Raw genomic sequence first — 21,127 nt, forward strand, 5'->3', positions numbered from 1 at the left:
CTTAGATTTTGGTATCATTTTTGGGTTCCATGTTGCTGGACCATGCACCACCTGTGTCTTCTTCTCCAGCAGTTTCTGCTTTGCGTGGAGGGGACCGGGGGGGGGGGGGGGGGTTGTAATGGTGCCACTACGCAATCATGATGCGAGCAGCTGAGTGTGCACTGCCAAGGTGCTGTTATCCAATCTCTCTTCTTGTTTCCTTTTTCTTCACCAATACTGTATTTGTTCCTACCTCCTCCTCAATCACAGATCCTCTTCTCACTCTACATGCACACCATTGTCTTTAGCGTTGCCAAACTAACACCAATTACACTGTATTACTGCCTACTGCAAACTTTGAGTTATTTTTCAGTTTTACACTATCTTTTCACCTATTTTCATATTTAATACAGTTTTATATATTTATCTGTTGTCTGCATATTTGTTATGGGCAGCCAACTGATATTTTTTTGCTGCAAATTCCAGCTTTCTACATTGCACAATGTAATTGCAATGACTTTCCCTCCTTTGGACATAATCCGCATTCTCACCTCTTTCATATTAACAATTCTCAATCAAAACTACTTCTTTCAAAAATGATCATTTACTTATTGCAGTGTTTCTCAATTTCTACTTATGTCCTCCACATTTTTTCCTCCTCAGATTCACCATACCATGAGATTTAGAACATTCGCACCTTCACAAAATCCAACACCCAAATTCCTTCTGAAATTCTGAGTAGCCCTGAATACCTCCAATGGGCTTAACTTAAAAATCGTTATCTCTTGGATCTCCCTTCTTTTCAATTTCCTCAGTCTCTCACCTTCACCACCCAGGTGCTATATAATTAAAACACCACCACACATCTCCTTAACCTGCATCCTGCTCTTTTGATAAAATCCTTTTGTTGCTCCAGATTAATTTTCTATGTCCTAATTAATTTTCTACATCAAATCTCCAAGACAGACCCATGCAATCCAATAACTGTAACATACTAAACACCATCCGACAAAGCTATAAAACCTATACATACATTCTATTTCCACTTAATAACACAAATTTTGATGCCCTATTCTACCTCGAACAACTCCATAAACTGCTTCAACTTTGCATAAAAAACAATGCTCTCATACACACTTGCTAGACTTTCAACACTACTTTCCAACTATCATTTAAAAACCTGGCCCCTAAAGAAGCCTAAGTGATCTCTCAGAACCTTATATTCAGCCACAAACATAGGCTTTGTCATTCTGGATTTGTCAAGGGCTCATTTCCAATGTCTCTTTATCCATTACTAGCCTTTCCGCAGCATCTTCGCTCACATAAACATACGAAACATATATTGCACACATCTCCTACTGCCACACTGTGTCCAGCTCTTCTGCCCTGTCCTCTGTCCATCTCATCTCCATACCCTCTCTGTCTCTCCATATCTTTATCCTCCCTCTTAGTCCATTTCTGTTGCCCTGTCTCTTTGAACATATTTTCCTCCCCTCCCCTCAGTCCATATCTTTTTCCCTTCCTTCTCTGCTTGTCCTCCTGGCCCCTCCTGTTCTCTATACATCTGAAACTTTCCCCAGGTGCCATCCACAGATATATCCCCTACAAAATACGTCCATAAAGGAGGCCACTACAACTGCCACAACATGTCAGGGGCTTGAAAACTGTTTCTTGTTTCTGACACCAGGGCTGCATTGCAAAGCAGATCACCAAGACAGGCCAATACTGTGCCACACAGTATGGTTGGTTGGTTGGAGAAGAGACAAACCTACGCAGTCATCAGTGCTCTGACCTGAGATTAACTGAAAACCGATAAAATCCCACATTAAAAGAGGGAACTACAACATCCATAAAATGATCAACTATCGTCAGGGAAGGAAGGAAAGGACAGAAGACAAGGCGAGGGAAAGAAAGTGACTAATGACAGGAGCATGAAGGAAGAAGCAGCACAGGAGACAGAGATGCTCAGGACATAAAAGACCCCATAAGGAAAGGTGTGGGAAGGCAGAGGGCCAGGGTGAACCACCAAGCCCAGTTGAGCCAATCCAGTCAGGGTGAAGGGGGGAGCATGAAAGCCTGCCATCCCCTCCAGTCACCGATAAGGTGAGATCTGCTGCTGAGGCATTGTCAGCCAACACCAGGGGTAGAGATTCGGGAAAGCTAAAAGTCCGTTGTAGGGTGGCTAAGTTGGGGCAGTCCAATAAGAGGTGAGCCACAGTCAACATCGATCCACAACAACAGAGGGAGAGGGGGGAGGGGGGGGGTCCTCACGACAGAGGAGAGATAACCGTGAGTCAAAAAAGTATGGCTGTTGCGGAGCCGGCAGAGGATGACAGAGGCCTTACAAGAGGCCTGTAAGGAGGACCACCATGGAGTTGTAGTATCCTTAATTACCCTGAGCTTGTTCAGCAAAGAAAGAGTGCTCCATTCTGCATCTCAAAGGCCCAAAACCTGACGACGTAATGCCGAGCGAAGATCTATTTTTGGAATGCCTATAGCGAGAGATGGCCTGGTAGTAGCTAATTTAGCCAGTTAATAGCAAGTTCATTGCCAGGAATCCCAACATGGCCTGGGGTCCAAATGAAAATCATCCATGTTGAGCGAAGAGAGAAAGGGAGTCCTGGATACCAATGACCAACGGGTGGTGAGGGAAGCACTGGCCGATAGTGTGCAAACCACTCGATGAGTCACTACAGATAGGGAAGGATAGTCCTGAGGAGGAGTGGATATGGTCCAGTGCGCGCAAGATGGCTACCAATTCTGCAGTAAAAACACTACAGCCATCTGGCAAGGAGCAAAGTTCCGTGTGTTGTGAACAGGTGTAAGCAAAACCAGTGCGGCCAGCAGCCATGGAGCCATCAGTATATTTCACTTCTGAACCCTGAAAGGAACTGAGGAGACAGGAGAACTGGTGGCAAAGAACCATCAGAGGGACAGAATCCTTTGAATCAATTGAGAGATCAAGACAGAGTTGCTGCCAAGAAACGCACCATGGAGGGGTATGTGTGTGAGCAGAGAAGAGAGGTGGTAAAGGCAATTGCTCGAGCTCAGAAAAGAGCGACTGAATGCGGACAGCCATGGTAAGACCACATCGTGGCGGATGCTGTGGCAGGGTGAGATCAGTGTCTGGATAAAGGAGACCATAATTAGGGTGCTTTGGGGTGCAGAAAATGTGGAGCACATAAGATATCAGCTGTTCCTGGCGTAAAACTCGACCAGACCCAAGAAGCGATGGGTGTCCACCACCTCTAGGGGCTAGCCATCGAGGAACAGTTTCGGATGGGGATGGACTGTACAGTGATGGCAGAAATGCATGACAAGTCTTGGCTGCCGAAAACTGAAAGCCATGGGAGAGAACACATGAGTGGGCCCGACAGATTGCCCCCTGTAGACGGTGTTCTACAGCGCCCATTACGGAGGAGGCGAGGTAGATACAAAAATCGTCAGCATACAAAGAGGGCGACACTGTCGCCCCAACAGCTGTCGCTAGATCATTTATGGGTATGAGAAAGAGAGGGACGCTCGGCACGGAACCCTGTGGAACCCCATTTTCTTGCCGATGGGGAGAGCTGTAGGAGCAGCCAACCTGGACCCAAAAAGAGCGCTAAGAAAGAAAATTACAGATAAAAATGGGCAGAGCGCCATGAAGGCCCCATTCGTGAAGGGTGGTGAGGATGTGATGGCGCCAGGTGGTGTCATAGGCTTTATGCAGATCAAAGAAGACTGCAAGGAGGTGTTGCCAATGGGCAAAAGCCAACCGGATAGCAGAGTCTAGCTGCACCACGTTATCCACCGTAGAGTGGCCACAGCAAAAACCATTTTGAGTCGATGACATAAGGTCGCGGGATTCAAGGATCCAAAACAGCCGCCAACTTACCATGCATTTAAGGAGCTTGCAGAGGGTGTTAGTAAGGCTAATTGGATGGCAGCTATCCAACTGAAGAGGTGGCTTCCCTGGCTTCAACACCAGAACAACAATACTTTCCTGCCAGTGGGTAGGAAATACTCCCTCACCCCACAGACGGTTGAAGAGGGTCAAGATACGACGGTGGCCAGCCACCAAAAAGTGTTGGAGCATTTGGTTATGTATCCGATCCGGTCCAGGAGCCGTGGTAGGACAAAGGGCGAGGGCACTGGCAAAATCTCACTCGCTAAATGGGGCATTATATGGTTCTGAGCAGCAAGAAACAAAAGAAAATGGCAGTCACTCTGAACACTCTTTCAGGAGGAAGAGTGTGGGTGGATACTGAGCCAATGCCGAAGCTTGAGCAACGTGTTGAGCAAAATTTTATGCCACAAAGTCCAGATTGGTAACAACACCACCATGTACAAAAGTTCCCGCAACCCCGGTGGAAGGACGGTGGCCAAAAATTCACTAGAGTTTCACCCAGACTTGTGAAGAGTAGTGGGTGTGGGATCCTATGGCACCTACATATCGTTCCCAGCAAATTCATTTCTGAAATTTGATTAGGTAGCGGACCTGGCTGCGGAGTCGTTTAAAGACCGGAAGAAGAGCAGTAGAAGGGTGCCGCTTAAAGTGTTGAAGAGCACGGTGGCGGTCTTTTATGGCTGCAGCAATTTCCGGAGTCCACCGAGGGACCACCTGCCGGCGGAAGAAACGTGAAGAAGAAGGGATTGCTCAAACAGCTGGTGAAAGGATGGAGGCAGTCAAGATCTGAGTAGATTCATCAACACTGTCGTGTGGCAATACCGGGCGGGGGCGGGGGGGGGGGGGCGGGGGGATGGGAGCAGAGAAGAAGGCACCTCAATCAGCCATAGATAGGGCCCACCTGTGAGGGTGACAGAACGAGACACACTGAAAAAAGAAGGTCAAAACAATCTGGTAATAGTCGCTGTCACAGAAGTCATCGTGGACGCCTCACTCAATGGAGGGAAGAAGGCCAGGACTGCAGATAGAGAGGTCAATGGTTGAAAAAGTGCTGTGTGCCACACTAAAGTGTGTGGGGGTGCCTGTGTTTAGTAAACAAAGGTCAAGCCCTGCCAGAACAGCTTCAACTGTCCTGCCCAGGGAAGTAGTAGTATGACTACCCCAAAGAGGGTTATGGGCATTAAAGTGCCCTAATAACAGGAAAGGAGAAGGGAGTTGTTGAAGAAGGGTGGTGAGGGCATGGGATGTGGGCGGCCTGTCAGGTGGGAGGTAAAGATTGCAGATTGTGATTGGAGTGGCCAGATGGACCCTGACAGCAATGGCTTCCAGAGTGGTATGGAGGGGAACCCATTTACTAACAATGTCCTTGCAGACTAAGGTGGAAACACCACCAGAAGCCCTCAAGGGATCAATTCCGTTCCGACAAAAAAAAAAAAGTTCAAACGTGTGTGAAATCTTATGGGACTTAACTGCTAAGGTCATCAGTCCCTAAGCTTACACACTACTAACCTAAATTAACCTAAGGACAAACACACACAGCCATGCCCGAGGGAGGGCTCTAATCTCCACTGGGACCATCCGCAAAGTCCATGACTGCAACGCCTTAGACCGCTCGACTAATCCCGCACGGCCCGGTTCCGACAAAGTGTGAAACCCACAAAGGGTCGGTGAGTAAGAATTGAGCACAATGCAAGCACCAGAGTAGAAGGAAAGAAGGGGCTGCAACTCTGGAAGGTGATGTAAATATCCATTATAATTCCACTGGAGGTTTCTCAAGCCAGAGTCCAAAATGGAAGTGATTGGACTAGAGTTGACCATGCCACCGAGTCGCTATCCATTACCGATAAGGATGGGGTAATATCCATATAGGTGGGGTCAGACTGTTGGTTCATTGACTGTAGGAGGGGAAGGCTGCATCTCAGCGCGTTCCAGAGGGGCCTTGCCCTTGTTCCTACATTTCTGCTTCTTCTCTTGGGAACGAAGAGAAGGGCAGACTTCAGCGAGAGCATGCGCGGAATTACACTGGGCAATCTTGGCGCCCACCGGCCATGGATCACGCTGCCAATGTGGACCAGTAGATCGCCTTTCAGGGGGGTGTCAGGAATAGGAGTCCTGGGAGGGAGCTCCAGCACCAGCGACCACCGAAGAAGAGGAGCACTTCTCCGGCAGGGGAGGGGGAGCAGCACCCAAAGGGGTTGGTATGGGTACTGAGGGGGAGGGGGAGTGGGAGAGGGGGGGAGGGGCAGGAGGGGGGAGGAGGAGGAGGAGGCTGAAGGCATGGGGCCAATGGGGTGGGGCTGGGAAGAGGAAGGGGCAGGAGTGGGAATGGACGTAACTGAAGCAAATGTATAGGTCATAGACACGGGATGGAGCCGGTCATATTTTTGACGAGCCTCAGTGTAGGTGAGCCGATCTAAGGTTTTGTACTCTTGAATCCTCCTTTCCTTCACAAACACCAGGCATATAGGCAAGCGTGGAGAATGCTGTCCATTACAATTTACACACATTGGCGGGGGAGCACACGCACTCCCCTCATGGAGGGAGCGTCACAGTCACCACAGAGGGGATCAGTGGTGCAGCGGGAAGACGTGTCCAGACCTTAAGCATTTAAAATATCTCATCGGAGGTGGAATATAAGGTTTTACATCACACTGATACAGCATTATCTTGACCTTCTCTGGGAGGACATTCCCCTCGATGGCCAGGTTAAAGGCACCCGTAGCAATGCAATTGTTTGGAGGGCCTCGCTGCACACAGCGGATAAAACGAACCCCTCGCTGCTCGAGGTTAGCAAGGAGCTCCTCGTCACTTTGCAGAAGAAGATCTCGGTGGAAAATAATGCCCTGTACTGAGTTCAAAGATTGGTGGGGCGTGACAGAGACTGGGACGTCACCAAGATGGTCACAGGCACGCAGGGCGTCACGTTGGGCAGCAGAAGATGTCTTTATGAGCAGAGCACCGGACCGCATTTTACTCATCGATTCAACTTCGCCATACTTATCTTCAATTGTCTCCACGAAAAACAAAGGCTTGGTCGTGGCAAAACTACCGCCATCCGTCCTGGTACAAACCAGGTACTGAGGGAAAGGTTTAAATCCAAGCCGGTGAGCTTGCACCTCCTTCCAGGGTGTGGCCAGGGAGGGGAAGGCCAAAGAATCAGAAGAATCAGTGTCACGTCTGCTACCACTCTTAGAGACAGCCACAGAACGACCAGGATGGTGAAGCTTTTGTAGCTTCATGCGCAAGACATCCGCCCTAGTACCACCCACTCCGAGCAGGGGCTCACCCCGTGGGCGCCGCCCAGCCACAGCAAGGGCCGTCTTGCACAGCAGCCATTGCTGGGAGTTCTGGTGCCCCAAAACGATGAGCATCGACTCCTGGGCATACACAAGGCGTTAACAGCTCAGATACTAGGAGTGTGATCCCTGTGGTGTCAGGGGGCTCAGCCAAGAGGGTGCTTAACAGCCACACCACACGGACTGGTTACCATGCTGGTGACCTAGCAGAATGGGGCCAGGGTGCAAAGAGAAAGGGGAGGGGAGGGGGAGAGGAACCTGCACCATGGAAGCTAGGTAGGGAGTTCATCCCCAAATGGCTCACACTGAACGGAAAATTTTTGGAAATGAAGGTCAAATCCCAAGGGGACCAAAAACGCCGAAAAGATGTAAACAGCAAACTAAACAATAGCACAGACCAAAACAAAGCCAGGAGGATAGTTAGGTCGACACAAAGTCCACTAAGAGGGAAAAGAGGGGCCAGGGACAAAGCAGCAAGGATAGGGAGGGAGAGAAACATGGATGGTAATGCAGCCTTCAAAGGAAAAGAAAGGATGCTGGTATAGCTCGGGGCCCCGTGCGCGCCACACACTTACCCAGGACTGTGGGCCCCCTGGGGGGCCCACACATATGTCTGTTGTGCAGAGCATGTTTTTGCCCATACCTCCACTCCCATTGGAGCTAGGGATTTATGAACTCTATATGCCGATACTCTTGAGGGCTGCTGCTTCTGCACCAAACTTGGCTGAAACAGATCCTCAGATTTGGAGGAGAACACACACACACACACACACACACACACACACACACACACACACACACACCTTTTTACATGTATAACACAGGAAGTATGTATTTCTTCAACATTTGTCTTTCAAACCACACCCAGTCCGAAAAACATGACAAAGTGTGCTTGCCTCCCTCCCTTCCCATCCCCTCCTTCCACGTGTCCATCCACTGCAAAGCTTCCTACAGCTCTCAACCACAAACCTGGAGTAATCTTCCCCAATCAAATCCTTATCCAGCAATGTCAGCATCTCAGTTACACGAAATATAATAAAAAAACAAGGGTTTCACAACACCCAAACTGCTGTGAGGAAATACCTGAGCCCGCCTCCTTTCTGATACCTGTATTGAGAAACTGTACCACTATGATACCACCTTACAACAGTGTGACCAACAGCTCCTCAAAACTGACCTAAATCCTCACAGCTGACTTCTTAATATTCCTCAACTGGCAAAATCTCTTACATAAATCTTCTACCTGTTTCCATAGTTCAGCATATAGTAAGGGTATCTATCTGTAGGATATGCAGTGTGAATGATAACCGTTTTGTGTGTGTGTGTGTGTGTGTGTGTGTGTGTGTGTGTGTGTGTGTGTGTGTGTGCACGCGCGCACAGGTTCATTTTAACTTCTATTTTCATTATAAGGTCACTTTCAGACAGAAGTCCATGATAACTTATGAAAGATTCCATTTCACTGGAACTCTTACAGAATTCATTCATATTCTGTTTGCTAAGGAAAACTGCCAAACTCGTGTAATGACAAGAATTGTATTAGCTCAATAATAAACAATGATAATTTCAAACAGCATTCAGTACCAAAACTTTAACAACCATTAGGAAATAAAAACTCTTGAATGTTCACTGATTAATCATTCATACTAAAACTGTGTAAAGAGCAAAGATGAGTAAAATGTTAAAACAGATACTAACCTCTCCTACGTATTTCTGGACGAGTTCGGACCCAATGACCCTAATGAAACAAGCATCTGTTCTGTTTGCAACAGCCCTTGCACATAATGTTTTACCTGTGCCGGGAGGACCAAAGAGGAGGACTCCTTTAGGTGGTTCAATTCCAAGGTTTACAAACTTCTCAGGCTGAAAAATAATGAATTATATAAAATGCTAAAGATATAATTAAGTAAAATATAACATTATAAAATAAGAAGCTTTATATCAACAATGAAACATTCTTTCAGAAAGAAAATTTGTACTTCCAATATCAGTTTGTATGTCAAATTCAAGCACAACTACGAAAGTTCACTTACATGCAATAGTGGTGTTTCAACAACTTCTCTTAATTTTTCAATTTGTTCTTTGCATCCTCCAACATCACTATATGTAACATCTGGTTTCTCTTCAACCTGCATCATTGTCACTGTTGGATCTATCTTTGGTGGCAAAGGTATATGAATTTGATATTTGTTGCGATCCACACTGTAATAAGGAAACACAAAAACATTTTTGTAACTATAAGTCAGTATCAGAATGTTGGCAAAGCAGTCAAGTTCAATTATTATATCAGCAGACCCCCTCCCAAGTGACGACATGCTATAACATGTAACGGTATCATTAAGCTTGACAATTGGCCTCAGTTCGATAGGAAACATGGTGTACAATATTTCTTCAACTACACCACATCTGGCTGATGCCATTCCTTGATTATTAGATTCCAAAAAGCTACCAAACTGTGAGGATGTTGACTACTACGTTCATCTCTTGTTCCATCCCAGATATTTTCTATGGGATTAAGACCAGGTGATTTACTGTATTTACTCGAATCCAAGCCGCACCTGAAAAATCAGACTCGAAACCAAGGAAAAAAATTTCCTGAATCTAAGCTGCACCTGAAATTTGAGACTCTAAATTCACAGGGAGAGAAAAGTTTTAGATCGCTCCTCCAAATCTAAACAGAGTTGGTCCATTGTAACATAAGACAATTTAGATCAAATGGATGAAGATACGGCTACAGTAGTTTGGTTCGAGTCATAATATTAGCAGTTAAGCTTTACCAGGTAGCCAATGCTGTGTGTCAAGTGCTCCTTCCTTATTTATACAGGTAACCTTCCTTTCTCATGTGCTTCATCTGGTTTGAATCGATTGCTTACTTTGCTTCGATCTGATAAGTGCCGTTCTATTTGTTATAGGTGTTTATGTCACTAAGCTGAAAATGCATTATTGTACTGTGTCATGCACCGTTTGTCGCACTCTGATAATGAGTGATTATGACCTGTGGCCACTCACGGCATGGCTTGCCTTTGTGCGCGCTACCGCCGCTTACAATAAAAACAGAGGAATTGTCTCATTAGCAAAACAATGGCAAGAGACTGCTATTTTTGTTACGTACACTGCTGCTTTCTTTGATAATGATCAACAAGAACCAAATAATAGACTGAGTATGATAGAATATGTTCTGAACGATAATTTAGCGAAAAATTTTCTTTTTGAAAATCTTTGCAGGTGCCTGTTTAGTACATTACATTATGCACAGAAATTAGAGTCATCTTAGATTTAAAAAATAGTCAGTTTCCGTGCTTCATTTCTGACTATCACTATTCAGAATGAGAATAATACAAATATAAACATGACATGATATGTATATTCTTCTGTGTTTGCTGTTGTCTCACTCTAGTTTCGTAGTTTATTAGGCAGACAGGATTTAAATGAAATAGCAGCAAACACGAAAGAATACATGGCATAATGTTTACATTCCTATTATTCTTATGCTGAAGAGAATATTGCATGTGATTCACGATTCATAAAAGTTCCTATTAGCAAACATCTCTTGTCACATGTAGGAAAAATATTCAGAACATAGAGTTGGCCATATTGACATACATCCTAAACAGTCTTGCCAGTCAGATTTTTGTAGTAAATTTTTAGTGATGACATCAAATGCAGAGTGTTGTTGTTGTCTTCAGTCCATAGACTAGTTTGATGTAGCTCTCAATGCTTTTCTATCCTGTGCAATGCAGAGTAGCAACACTTATAAAATAAGAATGACAATAACTTAGAAATTAAATGCTGGAAATTAAAACAAAACTTTATTAGGTTTGTAATACATTTTATATGACATGTTTAAAATATAAGTCACAATTCTGAATCACTATCACTCGATTCTTTGTTGCTCATTTCTTCATACACAGCATCGTCCTCTGTACCATCTAGTGCATCGGATATCGAACATTATTTAAATGCTTGTTGTACAGTCCGATTTGGAACACACTTCCAAGCATCATAAATCCATTGGCACACTTGCGACAAACTCGCACATTTTACTTGTCCTGTCGGTGTCAGTTGCCTGTTGCTTTTTGAAAGCCAGTCTGTGTACATGTGTTTAAGCTTGTCCCTAAATGGTTTATTCAAACAGATGTCAAGTAGTTGCAGAATTGACATCATCCCACCTGGAATTACTGCCAAGTCTGTTTTGCTTTCCTGTAATTTTTGTTTTACTGCAGGTGTTGTATGGCCTGTGTATGCATCTAATACCAACAGACTGCGTAAACCAAGCATTGCGCCAGGACGCCGATTCCACACACGCCTAATCCATTCCAGCACCATGCCCTCCGAAAGCCACCCAGTTTCATTTCATCGTACAATTACAGTTTTTGGAAACACTTCCAATTTCGGTAAAGTCTTTCGTTTGAAAACTATGAATGGGGGTAATTTATGCCCATCTGCTGTGCAAGCAAGCATGACGGACATCCTCTGTTTGTCACCCCCTGATGTAAGAACACTTATGTCTTTCTTTTCTCTGGCGTCAACCGTATAATTTGACGGCATGTCAAAATATACAGGAGTTTGGTCAGCATTTCCTATCTGACCGAGAAGGTATTGCTTTTCTGTGTGCCACCTAATTATGAAGCGCTGAAATTCCACAAGTTTTTCTTCATAATTTTTCGGCAGCTTCTGTGCAACTGAACTGAAGTTCCCCTCCGAAGTGAAAAACCCCAGCACTTCATAAACAGATCAATCTAGCTGTGACTAGCCTTAAAATTTTAGATTTTTTGCTCTCTAGCAATTTCATGTGCTTAATTTTTAAAATTTCGGCATTCACAGGCAGGAATTTCTGACGCTGTTCCTAAACAAATTCATTTAAAATCACTTGTACTGCATGATATTGGCCACTCTTTGGCCAACTAAATGCTTTCCTGCTACTTGAACATTCAAATAATTTGTCTCTCTGCAGCTGCCATCGCCTGACACTGCTCTCATCAGTCCCAAATCGCAGACCTGCAGCACAATTAGAACTTTGTTCCGCAAAAGAAATCTCTCTCCTCTTGAATTTGGCACTATAATGAAAGCGCTTCATTATGGTCCTCTAACACCAACAAGCACTTCACAAAATTCCATGAAACAATAGGTGCCACTATTTGGTATTTTTGTGTAAAGAAATCTATTTTTGTTGCTATGAATATTTGAAAGGCTGCTATATTCAAAGATGAAAAATACGGAATTTCTCTTTACTTCGTTGGATAATGCATGAAAATGCAGTGGTCAAAACTCACGGCGGAGAAAAAGCTCGTCTTCTACCTTTTTTTTTTAATTTGTTTACTGATGCAGAGGTTTTGGTGTCAGTATTTACCTTTGTGCTTGCAAAGCATGCCTGTGTAGCACTACATATATATGATGGCAGAAGTTAGTTGTGGCGGCACCTACCAACATTTTTCAGAACTTCTGCTTACTTTGCACTCGATTCTAAGCTGTAGGTGGTTTCTTGGACTACAAAAACCGGAAAAAAAAGTGCGGCTTAGATTCGAGTAAATACGGTAGACCGCCAGTTGACGTGTGATAGGATACCTGAGCCATCACCAAGTTGGAACATATATGTGCATCCATGCAAACATGACAGTCGTCATCTTGGAAGATGGGAGTGGCCACAGCATAGTCACCCTGAAGACTTAGAAGGAAGGGGAAGATTTGGTCACCAGGAATATTGAAACACACATTCTAGTCTTCTAGTTTTTGAGATTCCAACACTGAGGTCCTACATCTAGCTTAGCATTACTCTGATTAAGAATTTACACACAGGTAAAAATAGGCAAATATTTCCAATACAATGAGCAGGCACTTTGTGCTAATGATTGTCATTAAAACAGTTCCTGGTATACTAGAAGAGTCTACACCAGCGATAGTCAAGCTGGTTCCTACTGCCCACTAATGGGCATTTCAGCTTTAGTGATGGGTGGAGGGCAGTAAGTGATTTAACACATTTTCACTGGGTTTTCATAAAAATTTAACAAAATATTTGCTAAGTTGTTTTTACCTTATTTTACGGACTGTAAGATGCACTTTTTGCTTCGAAAAATTGCTTCCAAAATTCAGGTGCATCCAAAATTCAGGTGCATCTTATACTCGAAATCAGTATAAAAATGTCCAGTGTTTGATTTAAAATTCCTGCCAGTCTTAAAAATGGCCATATTTTCAATGCCACAGGAAATCTCTCTCTATCTGGCAACACTGCATTCAACTCGTAACAGGAATGCACCAACATGACGAAGAGGGGTTTCAGGGATTCGCAAGCTTGCAAACACTGTCTGTCCCTCCCGCCCCACCATCACCAAACCATAACACTGTCTTGCCTATGATGCATCACTGCAATTTACAGTGCCAATGAGCTTTAACTGAAAGTGATTTTTGTTATTGGTAACAGTACAATATTTTTGTTAGCACCATAGCTAGTTTTGTAATGAAAAAATAAGTTACTCATATGATGTGGGCTATAAACTGAAAGAAATCACATATACAGAAGAGCCTGGAAACAGAGCAGTTGAGTGGCATTTCAGCCCTCCACCAACACTAAAAACCATTCATGACTGGCAGGCTAATAAAGAACTAAAAAACAGAGGACTGAATGCAAAAGGCCAAATCCAGAAGATGACTATTGAAATGGATTAAAAGATTGTATCAAAATTGCATCTGAATTAATACAAAAATGATTCAAATACACGCTCATAAGCTAGCACTACAGTGGAACTTAACAGACTAGAAGGATGGAGTTGGTTGCTGCTACAGGTTTGTTAAACATCACGAACTTAGCACGTGAACCAAAACCAAAATATCTCTGAAAATGCCAAGGAAAACCTATCTGAAGACCTAATAATTAAAATCAGATGAGCATGAAAGCAAGAAGCAGCCACTGTGGCAGAAGAGTAAGTGTATATGAATATACTAAGCAATACATAGCAGTAAAAATGGAGTACTCGATCTGTCCTGCTATTACCACTTCAGAACACTACTCCAGTTTCTCCTTCACGAGTCAGAAAAGAGCTACTGCTACAGTGCTAGCTCTCCTCTTTATACTCATAGCTGTTGTTGTTGTGGTCTTCAGTCCTGAGACTGGTTTGATGCCGTTCTCCATGCTACTCTATCCTGTGCAAGCTTCTTCATCTCCCAGTACCTACTGCAACCTACATCCTTCGGAATCTGTTTAGTGTATTCATCTCTTGGTCTCCCTCTACGATTTTTACCCTCCACCCTGCACTCCAATACTAAATTGGTGATCCCTTGATGCCTCAGAACATGTCCTACCAACCGATCCCTTCTTCTAGTCAAGTTGTGCCACAAACTTCTCTTCTCCCCAATCCTACTCAATACCTCCTCATTAGTTATATGATCTACCCATCTAATCTTCAGCATTCTTCCGTAGCACCACATTTCAAAGGCTTCTATTCTCTTCTTGTCCAAACTAGATATCGTCCATGTTTCACTTCCATACAGCTACACTCCATACAAATACTTTCAGAAATGACTTCCTGACACTTAAATCTATACTCGATATTAACAAAATTCTCTTCTTCAGAAATGCTTTCCTTGCATTGCCAGTCTACATTTTATATCTTCTCTACTTCGACCATCATTAGTTATTTTGCTCCCCAAATAGAAAACTCCTTTACTACTTTAAGTGTCTCATTTCCTAATCTAATTCCCTCAGCATTCAACTACATTCCATTATCCTCCTTTTGCTTTTGTTGATGTTCATCTTATACCCTCCTTTCATGACACTGTCCATTTCGTTCAACTGTTCTTCCAAGTCCTTTGCTGTCTCTGACAGAATTACAATGACATCGGCAAACCTCAAAGTTTTTATTTCTTCTCCATGGATTTTAATACCTATTCCAAATTTTTCTTTTGTTTCCTTTACTGCTAGCTCAATATACAGATTGAATAACATTGGGGAGAGGCTACAACCCTGTCTCACTCCCTTCCCAACCACTGCTTCCCTTTCATGTCCCTCGACTCCTATAACTGCCATCTGGTTTCTGTACAAATTGTAAATAGCCCTTCGCTCCCTGTATTTTACCCGTGCCACCTTTAGAATTTGAAAGAGAGTATTCCAGTCAACATTGTCAAAAGCTTTCTTTAAGTCTACAAATGCTAGAAACGCAGGTTTGCCTTTCCTTAATCTTTCTTCTAAGGTAACTCGTAATGTCAGTATTGCCTCACGTGTTCCAATATTTCTACGGATTCCAAACTGATCATCCCCGAGGTCGGCTTCTACCAGTTTTTCCATTCATCTGTAAAGAATTATTGTTAGTATTTTGCAGCTGTGACTTATTAAACTGATAATTCGCTAATTTTCACATCTGTCAACACCTGCTTTCTTTGGGTTTGGAATTATTATATTCTTCTTGAAGTCTGAGGGTATTTCGCCTGTCTCACATCTTGCTCACCAGATGGTAGAGTTTTGTCAGGACTGGCTCTCCCAAGGTCGTCAGTAGTCCTAATGGACTGTTGTCTACTCCCAGGGCCTTGTTTCGACTCAGGTCGTTCAGTTCTCTGTCAAACTCTTCACGCAGTATCGTATCTCCCATTTCATCTTCATCTACATCCTCTTCCATTTCCATAATATTGTCCTCAAGTACATTGCCCTTGTATAGACCCTCTATATACTCCTTCCACCTTTCTGCTTTCCCTTCTTTGCTTAGAACGGGGTTTCCGTCTGAACTCTTGATATTCATACAAGTGGTTCTCTTTCCTCCAAAGGTCTCTTTAATTTTCCTGTAGGCACTATCTATCTTACCCCTAGTGAGATAAGCCTCTACATCCATACATTTGTCCTCTAGTCATGCCTGCTTAGTCATTTTGCATTTCCTGTCGATCTCATTTTTGAGACGTTTGTATTCCTTTTTGCCTGCTTCATTTACTGCATTTTTGTATTTTCTCCTTTCGTCAATTAAATTCAATATTTCTTCTGTCACCCAAGGATTTCTACTTGCCCTCGTCTTTTTACCTACTTGATCATCTGCTGCCTTCACTACTTCATCCCTCAAAGCTACCCATTCTTCTTCTACTGTATTTCTTTCCCCATTCTTGTCAATTGTTCCCTTATACTCTCCCTGAAACTCTGTACAACCTCTGGTTCTTTCAGTTTATCCAGGTCCCATCTACTTAAATTCCCACCTTTTTGCAGTTTCTTCAGTTTTAATCTACAGATCATAACCAATAGATTGTGGTCAGAGTCCACATATGCCCCTGGAAATGTCTTACAATTTAAAACCTGGTTCCTAAATCTCTGTCTTACTATTATATAATCTATCTGAAACCTGTCAGTATCTCCAGACTTCTTCCATGTATACAACCTTCTTTTATGATTATTGAACTAAGTGTCAGCTATGATTAAGTTGTGCTCTGTGCAAAATTCTACCAGGCAGCTTCCTCTTTCGTTCCTTAGCCCCATTCCATATTCACCTACTATGTTTCCTTCTCTTTTTTTCCTACTATCGAGTTCCAGTCACCCACAACTATTAAATTTTCGTCTCCCTTCCCTATCTGAATAATTTCTTTTATTTCATCATACATTTCTTCAATTTCCTCATCAGTTGCAGAGCTAGTTGGCATATAAACTTGTACTACTGTAGTAGGCATGGGCTTCGTGTCTATCTTAGCCACAATAATGCGTTCACTATGCTGTTTGTAGTAGCTTACCCGCAATCCTATTTTTTTATTCATTATTAAACCGACTCCTGCATTACCCCTATTTGACAGTTTTAAACACTTCCATTTTGTACGAATGTGTGTGAGCGCACGCGCTCGTGTGTGTGTGTGTGTGTGTGTGTGTGTGTGTGTGTGTGTGTGTGTGTGTGTGTGTGTGCGCGCGCACGTGCGCCCTCATGCTCTTGCACCAACTTTAATGCTGAAGAATAATCTGCCGAGTTAAGTTTTAACATAATCCTCAGTCAAAATCGTGACCAAACACTATACCAAAATTTGTAATTTCTAAATGTACTCCATTAAGTTAATGTATGTACGTGTATGCACATACACAAAATTTATTTGTGAAAGATATTTTTATAAATAGAACTGAAATATTCACCACAAAATTATTTTTCTTACCCAACTCTCATTCCTTCTTCAATGTCAGTAGGTGCCACTGAATCTGCCAAATCAACTACAAACTTCGCAAATTGTTTAACATTTATTATGTATTTTGGATCATCTGAATCAGCATTTATGATTTTCGTGCATCGTGCAACCTGCAAATATTAAATCACATGTTGTACCTGTATTAGTATTTGTTCATATCCCATTAAAAAACATTTTTCAAATTGAAAGGTAATTGTAATGCTAAAAGTTTATGTTAATGAATGAAAATAGTACTTGTACAACGCACTCAACATACATGACATACAAACCTGAATTGGTGACATCAGTTAATAATTAACTGGAGATCTCCTCCTTAATCTCGCATCATGTCTAAACTGTTTCTCAGTAGGACACGAGAAGTCGTTACATCTGCACTATGTATGAATAGTGCAACAGCGACTCTTTTTATCACACTTACCTGAACATCACTAATTCCTTATTTCTTGTATAATTTTTCATGTATTCTAATCAACAGTAGTATGAAATCATTTGTCTTTAGTATGAAAATGTGACAATTATACTGTGTGTAATCTTTGTAATTCATGCATAAGTATTAAGATAGTAGCCAATATTGAAAAGACAGAGGGAAGTCCCAGCATAACTGAATGGTATGCAAGCCAACAGAAAACGTGTAACAGCAAGTAGAGTATGCAGCAATTCTAGAACAAAGCAAGTAGACGAGGAGGAAGCATGCGGAGTAACGAGCTAGGATAAAGTTCACATAAATTATTCCAAACAGATCACAGATGCAACTGAGTAGAATTCTTAATGATGTGGCATTAAGTTTAATATTATAATGCTAAGATGAGATTCAGAGAGTATGATGTGAAGAGCCACAGTTGTACAATTATGGTCAGCATCGTCACCACTGCAGCTTAATTCTTTGTCTACCTCCTGGCAAAGTAATGTTTCTGAATTGTAATATTAACATTAACTAGTAGTTTATAATGTTTATTTAACATACACGTGAAACTGAACCCATGAACCATGGACCTTGCCGCTGGTGGGGAGGCTTGCGTGCCTCAGCGATACAGATGGCCGTACCGTAGGTGCAACCACAACAGAGGGGTATCTGTTGAGAGGCCAGACAAACATGTGGTTCCTGAAGAGGGGCAGCAGCCTTTTCAGTAGTTGCTGGGGCAACAGTCCTAATGATTGACTGATCTGGCCATGTAACATTAACCAAAACGGCCTTGCTGTGCTGGTACTGCGAACGGCTGAAAGCAAGGGGAAACTACAGCCGTAATTTTTCCCGAGGACATGCAGCTCTACTGTATGATTAAATGATGATGGCGTCCTCTTGGGTAAAATATTCCGGAGGTAAAATAGTCCCCCATTCGGATCTCCGGGCGGGGACTACTCAGGAGGACGTCGTTATCAAGAGAAAGAAAACTGGCGTTCTACGGATCGGAGCGTGGAATGTCAGATCCCTTAATCGGGCAGGTAGGTTAGAAAATTTAAAAAGGGAAATGGATAGGTTAAAGTTAGATATAGTGGGAATTAGTGAAGTTCGGTGGCAGGAGGAACAAGACTTTTGGTCAGGGGATTACAGGGTTATAAATACAAAATCAAATAGGGGTAATGCAGGAGTAGGTTTAATAATGAATAAAAAAATAGGAGTGCGGGTAAGCTACTACAAACAGCATAGTGAACGCATTATTGTGGCCAAGATAAACACAAAGCCCATGCCTACTACAGTAGTACAAGTTTATATGCCAACTACCTCTGCAGATGATGAAGAAATAGATGAAATGTATGACGAGATAAAAGAAATTATTCAGGTAGTGAAAGGAGACGAAAATTTAATAGTCATGGGTGACTGGAATTCGTCAGTAGGAAAAGGGAGAGAAGGAAACATAGTAGGTGAATATGGATTGGGGGGAAGGAATGAAAGAGGAAGCCGCCTTGTAGAATTTTGCACAGAGCATAACTTAATCATAGCCAACACTTGGTTCAAGAATCATAAAAGAAGGTTGTATACCTGGAAGAATCCTGGAGATACTAGTAGGTATCAGATAGATTATATAATGGTAAGACAGAGATTTCGGAACCAGGTTTTAAATTGTAAGACATTTCCAGGGGCAGATGTGGATTCTGACCACAATCTATTGGTTATGAACTGCAGATTGAAACTGAAGAAACTGCAAAAAGGTGGGAATTTAAGGAGATGGGACCTGGATAAACTGAAAGAACCAGAGGTTGTACAGAGTTTCAGGGAGAGCATAAGGGAACAATTGACAGGAATGGGGGAAAGAAATACAGTAGAAGAAGAATGGGTAGCTCTGAGGGATGAAGTAGTGAAGGCAGCAGAGGATCAAGTAGGTAAAAAGACGAGGTCTAATAGAAATCCTTGGGTAACAGAAGAAATATTGAATTTAATTGATGAAAGGAGAAAATATAAAAATGCAGTAAATGAAGCAGGCAAAAAGGAATACAGACGTCTCAAAAATGATATCGACAGGAAGTGCAAAATGGCTAAGCAGGGATGGCTAGAGGACAAATGTAAGGATGTAGAGGCTTGTCTCACTAGGGGTAAGATAGATACTGCCTACAGGAAAATTAAAGAGACCTTTGGAGAGAAGAGAACCACTTGTATGAATATCAAGAGCTCAGATGGCAACCCAGTGCTAAGTAAAGAAGGGAAGGCAGAAAGGTGGAAGGAGTATATAGAGGGTTTATACAAGGGCGATGTACTTTAGGACAATATTATGGAAATGGAAGAGGATGTAGATGAAGACGAAATGGGAGATAAGATACTGCGTGAAGAGTTTGACAGAGCACTGAAAGACCTGAGTCGAAACAAGGCCCCGGGAGTAGACAACATTCCATTTGAACTACTGATGGCCTCGGGAGAGCCAGTCATGACAAAACTCTACCATCTGGTGAGCACGATGTATGAGACAGGCGAAATACCCTCAGACTTCAAGAAGAATATAATAATTCCAATCCCAAAGAAAGCAGGTGTTGACAGATGTGAAAATTACCGAACTATCAGTTTAATAAGTCACAGCTGCAAAATACTAACGCGAATTCTTTACAGACGAATGGAAAAACTGGTAGAAGCCGACCTCGGGGAAGATCAGTTTGGATTCCGTAGAAATGTTGGAACACGTGAGGCAATACTGACCTTACGACTTATCTTAGAAGAAAGATTAAGAAAAGGCAAACCTACGTTTCTAGCATTTGTTGACTTAGAGAAAGCTTTTGACAATGTTGACTGGAATACTCTCTTTCAAATTCTGAAGGTGGCAGGGGTAAAATACAGGGAGCGAAAGGCTATTTACAGTTTGTACAGAAATCAGATGGCAGTTATAAGAGTCGAGGGGCATGAAAGGGAAGTAGTGGTTGGGAAGGGAGTACGACAGGGTTGTAGCCTCTCCCCGATGTTATTCAATCTGTATATTGAGCAAGCAGTAAAGGAAACAAAAGAAAAATTCGGAGTAGGTATTAAAATTCATGGAGAAGAAGTAAAAACTTTGAGGTTCGCCGATGACATTGTAATTCTGTCAGAGACAGCAAAGGACTTGGAAGAGCAGTTGAACAGAATGGACAGTGTATTGAAAGGAGGGTATAAGATGAACATCAACAAAAGCAAAACGAGGATAATGGAATGTAGTCAAATTAAGTCGGGTGATGCTGAGGGAATTAGATTAGGAAATGAGACACTTAAAGTAGTAAAGGAGTTTTGCTATTTAGGGAGTAAAATAACCGATGATGGTCGAAGTAGAGAGGATATAAAATGTAGACTGGCAATGGCAAGGAAAGCGTTTCTCAAGAAGAGGAATTTGTTAACATCGAGTATAGATTTAAGTGTCAGGAAGTCGTTTCTGAAAGT

General features: G+C 42.7%; 1 protein-coding gene across 1 annotated transcript in view; it reads right to left on the reverse strand.

Moving 5' to 3' along the window:
- LOC126161863 (26S proteasome regulatory subunit 7) overlaps window positions 1-21,127 on the reverse strand; it is a 48,454-nt gene that overhangs the window by 6,935 nt on the left and 20,392 nt on the right. Inside the window, exons 4-6 of the mRNA XM_049917980.1 lie at window positions 17,263-17,402; window positions 9,195-9,363; window positions 8,860-9,024 (exon numbers count right to left, since the gene is read on the reverse strand). Coding sequence (XP_049773937.1) covers window positions 8,860-9,024; window positions 9,195-9,363; window positions 17,263-17,402 — 474 coding nt within the window. The remainder of the gene's footprint in view (window positions 1-8,859; window positions 9,025-9,194; window positions 9,364-17,262; window positions 17,403-21,127) is intronic.

The sequence above is a fragment of the Schistocerca cancellata genome, chromosome 2, assembly GCF_023864275.1.
Source record: "Schistocerca cancellata isolate TAMUIC-IGC-003103 chromosome 2, iqSchCanc2.1, whole genome shotgun sequence".
Lineage (NCBI taxonomy): Eukaryota > Metazoa > Arthropoda > Insecta > Orthoptera > Acrididae > Schistocerca > Schistocerca cancellata.